A 6,813-nucleotide genomic window follows, 5' to 3' on the forward strand; every position below is an offset into this window, starting at 1 on the left:
TGCAAGAAAAAACAAGGAGGGGAGCGCTCTAAGGCACCATTTCACAGAACCCTGAGGCCTGCTCACTGGGCGGTGGCGACACCAGCCTCAAGTCATCACCTCTTTTTGGGAAAAGGTGAGCTGAGCTCGCAATCGCATCCACGCTGAGAGCCCAGAGGCAGCTGGTACCCAGTCAGCCGCAGGAAGTCCGGCTCACTGCCCGACACTCATTAACATTCACCAGCATGCCTGGAAGAACCAGCGCGGAGACCCGGAATAAAGTCCATGGGCATTGTTGTCACCCACACACGCTCTGATGGTTGCCTAGACGACCCAGGTCTGGCCCCACCCACAGAGTCTGTCTATCTAGACCAGTCGGGCAACGGGCAGAAAATGGAAAAGCCTCCAGAAGAGGATCCCACCGAATCCTCAGAAATCCAAAGACCATCCAAGCCCCCAGATGACACAGGAAGCCCACAGATGGCCAGGAAGACAGCGGGCAGAACCAGTATGAAGTGGAGGCAGATGACCAGACTGCCCAAATGGTGTCTGGCCTGGCTGAACCCAACATACTTAATCAAGCTGACCACAAAGTAGATGAACACGTGGGAGAAAGAACATCTGATCAGGCTGACCTCAGAGCATCTGACCATGCTAATTTTGCCAGTGGTAGAACATCTGATCAGGCTGATCAGAGGATGTCAGAAGAGATGGACAGCAAGGCATCTAGCCAAGCTGATGGTGTGAGGTCTGAACAGACTGACAACCAATTGTCTGCTGTGCCTGAACAAAGTATTTTTGAGCAAACTGAATGGAGAACGTCCAGCCTAGCTGAGAGAACCGCTTCTGAACAGTTTGACCAAAAGCCATCTGTGCCATCTTTACAAAGAGCCGATGGGCAGAGTGATCACAGAATGCCCCGACCAGCTGACCAAAGAACTGCTCAACAGATCGAAAGTAGATTGTCCGGCCTGATTGAGAAAAAAACTTATGAACGAACTGATCAGAGATCATCTGACCAAGCTGAGCACAGAAGAGCTGCAAAGACTCACCTCAAAGTGCATGACCAGGCTACCAAACCAGCTGAATACCCTGAGACTGACTCTGACAAGGCTGGTGGTGAATCTGACCAGGCTGATGACTTACTGGATGAAGAGGATGATTACACAGAAGACAACCTGTTTGACTACAGAGAACAGTCTAATGATGAATTATTCAGACAGCTTGGCTACGGCAAGGAAGAGGAAGAGGATGACTTCAAAGTGCAACCCTGCAAATTTGAGCCTAGCCAGACAGATGCCAGCGTATCTAAGACTTCCATTGAAACTGACACTGAAAGTGTAGCTGATCTGCGAGTCTTCATGCCATTTGATAACAGTACTTTCCAAACAAAAGAACAAGCCTACTCTGAAAAGTTTCCCTCCATTTCATCTAAACTGGACTATATCATCAGTCGAGAAAAACCTCAACCCACGAAAGTCGAGCCTGTAAGTTAAAAGGACATTTGATATCCACCTGGGAGGTTAGAGATCAAGCCAGGGTTTGGGAAAATGAGAGCAGAGGGCACATGCTGTGGTATGTTTAACCCATAGGATTCAGGAAGGCAGGAGTAGGGTGGGAGATAACGAGATGGATTGCCTTCTCAGCTACTCTAAGTAGGCCATTCAGGGAGGATCAATGAACCAGGATGCAGGAATCCTGGGTTTCAAGTCCTGATTCTGCTGCTAACCCTGGGAAACTAACTCATTTCCCCTCTCTGAGCTTCTGCCAAAGTAAAGGAATTTGGAATCTGTTGACTATCTCTGTGAAGGGAAAAGTAGACTGGCTATGTCTAAGGCACCTCTCAAGACCTGAGGTACATTACATTGCCTGGAGGATCAGCCAGGTCTCTCATAAGGTCTTTAGTTTCTAGAGTTCAGATCCTGTCAATACCAAATTCCACTGATAATATCAACAGTAGCAACAAAACTTCCTGGGAATTTTCTTTTCATTAAAGACTCTTGGGGGATATTTCCATTTTAGGATGATTTTTCAGCATACCAGGAAAGAAGGATTTCTGACATATACAGTCAACCTTATAAGAGGCGATTCCCTCCTATAGTATATGAAGATCCTTATCAAGTTTCACTTCGATACATGGAGAAACATCACATTCTGCAAATATTCCAGGTAAACCTCTCAATCTCTTTTTAAAATGTGAGTTTTAAAGTAATTATAAAAGATAAACACTGACCTGGCTCTTAAAAGGTACAAGAAAAGGTGTTTGCTATAAAAAGGATATAATCTCAGTGTCAGTCAGTAAATGCATTAAGAGTATTAATCTAAGGTAGTAAATGATAAACACCAAATAAATTATTCTTACCATAATATGAAGCCCTTCAGAGGAATTAGAGATTTGATAGGTTGGTTGCTAGGGGAATAAAATTGGTCAAGGGTTAAAGTTTGAGCTGGACTGAGAAAAGAGGGACAAAATATTGGCAATAGAAAAGGAGAGAAAAAGATTTCCCAGGCAAGAATATAATACTTTCAAAAGATGACCAACTTGTGACCATCTAAGAAACCACATTTTTTTTTAATGTGGAGCATTTTTTAATTCTTTATTGAATTTGTTACAATATTGCTTCTTTTTATTTATTTTTTGGTTTTTTGACCACAAGGCATGTGGGATCTTAGCTCCCTCACCAGGGTTCCAACCCATACCCCTCTGCATTGGAAAGCAAGGTCTTAACCACTGGACCACCGGGAAAGTCCCAAGAAACCACATAAAAATGAAGTAATTAGAAGATGCTTTTACAACTGACCAAGAAATAATCTCAAAAATATACAAGCAGCTCATGCAGCTCAATTCCAGAAAAATAAATGACCCAATCAAAAAATGGGCCAAAGAACTAAATAGACATTTCTCCAAAGAAGACATACAGATGGCTAACAAACACATGAAAAGATGCTCAATATCACTAATTATCAGAGAAATGCAAACCAAAACACAATGGGGTACCATCTCATGCCAGTCAGAATGGCTGCCATCACAAAGTCTACAAACAATAAATGCTGGAGAGGGTATGGAGAAAAGGGAACCCTTTTACACTGTTGGTGGGAATGCAACTAGTACAGCCACTATGGAGAACAGTGTGGAGATTCCTTAAAAAACTGGAAATAGAACTGCCATACAACCCAGCAATCCCACTGCTGAGCATACACACCGAGGAGACCAGAATTGAAAAACACACATGTACCATAATGTTCATCACAGCACTGTTTACAACAGCTGCTGCTGCTGCTAAGTCGCTTCAGTAATGTCCGACTCTGTGCGACCCCATAGACGGCACCCCACAGGCTCCCCTGTCCCTGGGATTCTCCAGGCGAGAACACTGGAGTGGGTTGCCATTTCCCTCTCCAATGCATGAAAGTGAAAAGTGAAAGTGAAGTCGCTCAGTTGTGTCCAACTCTTAGTGACCACATGGACTCCAGCCCACCAGGCCCCTCCGTCCATGGGATTTTCCAGGCAAGAGTACTGGAGTGGGGTGCCATTGCCTTCTCCTTTACAACAGCTAGGACATGGAAACAACCGAGGTGCCTGTTGGCAGACGAATAAGAAAGCTGTGGTACATATACACAATGGAACATTACTCAGCTATTAAAAAGAATGTATTTGAATCAGTTCTAATGAGGTGGATGAAACTGGAGCCTATTATACAGAGTGAAGGAAGTCAGAAAGAAAAACAGCAATATAGTATATTAACACATATATATGGAATTTAGAAAGATGATAACAACAACACTATATACAAGACAGCAAAAGAGACACAGATATAAAGAACAGACTTTTAGACTCTGTGGGAGAAGGCGAGGGTGGGATGATTTGAGAGAATAGCACTGAAACATGTATATCGCCATATGTGAAATAGATGACCAAGTTCATCTATTTGAACTGTTTCATCTATATGAAATGGGGCACTCAAAGCCAGTGCACTGGGACAACCCAGAGGAATGGGATGGGGAGGGAGGTGGGAGGGGGGTTCAGGTCCGGGGGACACATGTACATCCATGGCTGATTCATGTCAATGTATGGCGGAAACCACCACAATACTGTAAAGTATTTAGCCTCCAATTAAAATTAATTAATTAATTTTTTAAAATTAAATGAAGCTATAGTTCTCCTTTTACCTATCTGTTGATACCTAATGACAACTATCTGAATGAAGATCTAGAATCACTTAGAGTCAATAAATAATCCACTGATAAAGCTATTATGATTAAAATTATATCAATTGTCAAAAAAAATTGCTTTTAATTCTTGAAATTACAAATCTTACTGACCTCAGGATATGGAGCTGGAACCTTCTTTAAAGTATGACATTCCTTGACCAATATAGAATTATATATTATCACATTTAAAAGTGTTGTTTTGTGGATTGCTTTTGTTTCTGTTTTCCTTGCATGTGTATTTTAATGTTAATATTATTAACCATCAAGACATATACACATGCATAATAACATACATACATGAAGTAACTTTTTATCATGTGGTTATAAAGTTGTAAGTTTAGTCACTCAGTCATGCATGTTTAGTCACTCAGTCATGTCCAAGTCTTTGTGACCCCATGGACTGTAGCCTGCCAGGCTTCTCTGTCCATGGGGATTCTCCAGGCAAGTATACTGGAGTGGATTGCCATGCCCTCCTCCAGGAGATCTTCCCAACCCAGGAATTGAACCCAGGTTTCTCGCACTGCAAGTAGATTCTTTACCATTTGAGCCACCAGGGAAACCCAGGTTAGAATGGCCCACCTCAAATGAAAACATTTAAACTGGAAGAATTTAAGTTTAAAGAAGTAGGATGTAGAGGAAAGTGCACAAATTGTATAATCTATTAGCCCAAGTCTCCAAGCTAAATTTGCTCTTTCTCATCTTTGTAATTTGGAGGAGATTACCTAATTTCTGTGAATCTCAGTGTCCTCATATAACAGGGATAAGTGATATTTACTTTATTAATGTTATTCTATGCCCCTTCTTTCTTTAAAATGTCCTTTTGTGGGAGAATGCTAACTGCTGGGCTTTCTGCCTTTAACAAAGGACTACTAATTGTTAAACTGAAGGACAGAAGCCCTAGAAAGTAGAATTTTAATCATTCTGTAAGCAATTTTCTTCATCTGTCAAGAAAAAACAGTGCTTATGCATTGAATATTGTTATAAGGAAAACTAGTTATGAATGTGTTCAGTAGAAATATATGTGAAATGATTAATGAGCATTCATGCATTACACAGATCAGAATACTTTATACCAGAAATTTGCCCTATTGTTATTCCTTGCAAATGAGAATTCTGTTTACTTTATTAATAATTTTTGTTATTCAACAGCAACAAAACATAAGAAAGTGAGTCTCTGAAGTCTTTGATATGCTTTCTCATTTATTATTACAAACACAGAACATCATTTTAACCTTTTAGAATCAAATGCCTTAGGAAGTTTCTATGTAAAAATCAGTGTTCCTGGGGCGAATTCATGTCAATGTATGGCAAAACCAACCAATATAATATTGTAAAATAAAAAAAAAAATAAAGATAAAAAAAAAAGAAAATCATAAAAATAAAATAAAATAAAATAAAAATCATAGTGTTTTAAAATTTTTACTCGAAAAAGTTTCTTTGACTGTTCTTTGAAGTAAATTATTTATTGATTTCTCAGTCTAGCAAAATCACAATTCTCAAAATAAAAACTTCCTCCAAAACCTCACTACCTCTCTGATCTTAGAAACTAGAAAAATATCCACTGCTATTTATTACTAAATCTTTATTCATCCACATTTTACCTTAATTTACCTAAACTTTTCAGTAGTAAGGAAGTAATTTGTCACTGTGTAGAGATAGATGAAATTTTTTAAAATACTGTGGTCAAAAAAAAAAATGCTGTGGTACTTGTTAGGCTAATGCAACATATTACTTCAGGTATAACCTGACCACATAAGTTTAGTTCAGAACCATAATGTAATATCTTTCTCTCTCTCAGAAGATCACTGAAAACTTAGTCTATGAAAAGCCAGAGGATCCCCTGAATTTTATGCTGTGCCAGGTATGGAACAGGAGAGAAAGAACAATCTCCTTATTATTTTTATTATAAAATATAGCACTTTAGCACACATACAAGTGTACAAAACATGTGCAACTCAGTCAATGATCATGAAGTGAGCGTATCTGTAACTGCCATTTAGTTTTAAAAAAAAGCAAAAAACTAAACATTGTCAGCATCTGAGAAGTCCCCTTCGGTTTCCTCAAGGTTATCACTTCCCACAAAGGGACTATTATTTTGACTTTTATGGTAGTGACATTCTCACTTTTCTTTTTAATTTTGCCATGAACATGAATCATAAAACACTTTTGTTTAGACTTGTCAGATTTTTGAAATTTTTATTTTATTTTATTTAGTGGTTAAGAACATGACTACTAGAACCAAAATGCTTTATTTTTGAGACTTAAAAATAATTTTAGTTTTAAATTTTTATACAATTTTTAAAGCTTACTTTCCATTTACAGTTATTACAAAATATTGTCTATATTCCCCATATTGTACAATACATGCTTGAGCCTGTCTTCCACCCAATTATTTGCCCCCTGCCCCCACACCAGTTTAACCACTAGTTTGTTCTCTGTATCTGTGTAGACTTGTCAACCTTTTAAACTTTATATAAAGGGAACCATGTAGTAGAGATTCATTTGTTCATTCTTTACTCAAAACTATGTCTGTGAAATTAATCCATGCTATTGTGTGTGGCTGTAGTTCATTTATTTTCATTGCTATATAGCATTCATCACTTGAAATGCCACAATTTATTCATT

The 6,813-nt window shown here is 38.9% G+C and overlaps 1 protein-coding gene across 1 annotated transcript; it reads left to right on the forward strand.

Moving 5' to 3' along the window:
• Window positions 1-372: 372 nt before the first annotated feature.
• On the forward strand, window positions 373-6,097 carry TEX55 (testis expressed 55). The gene is given in 4 exon segments (XM_055419547.2): window positions 373-447; window positions 450-1,466; window positions 2,002-2,148; window positions 5,987-6,097. Coding segments are annotated over 4 exon segments (1,350 nt in total).
• Window positions 6,098-6,813: the final 716 nt, after the last annotated feature.

Source organism: Moschus berezovskii, chromosome 1 (genome assembly GCF_049115385.1).
Source record: "Moschus berezovskii isolate FMDL1 chromosome 1, NW_MosBer_1.0, whole genome shotgun sequence".
Taxonomy (NCBI): Eukaryota; Metazoa; Chordata; class Mammalia; order Artiodactyla; family Moschidae; genus Moschus; species Moschus berezovskii.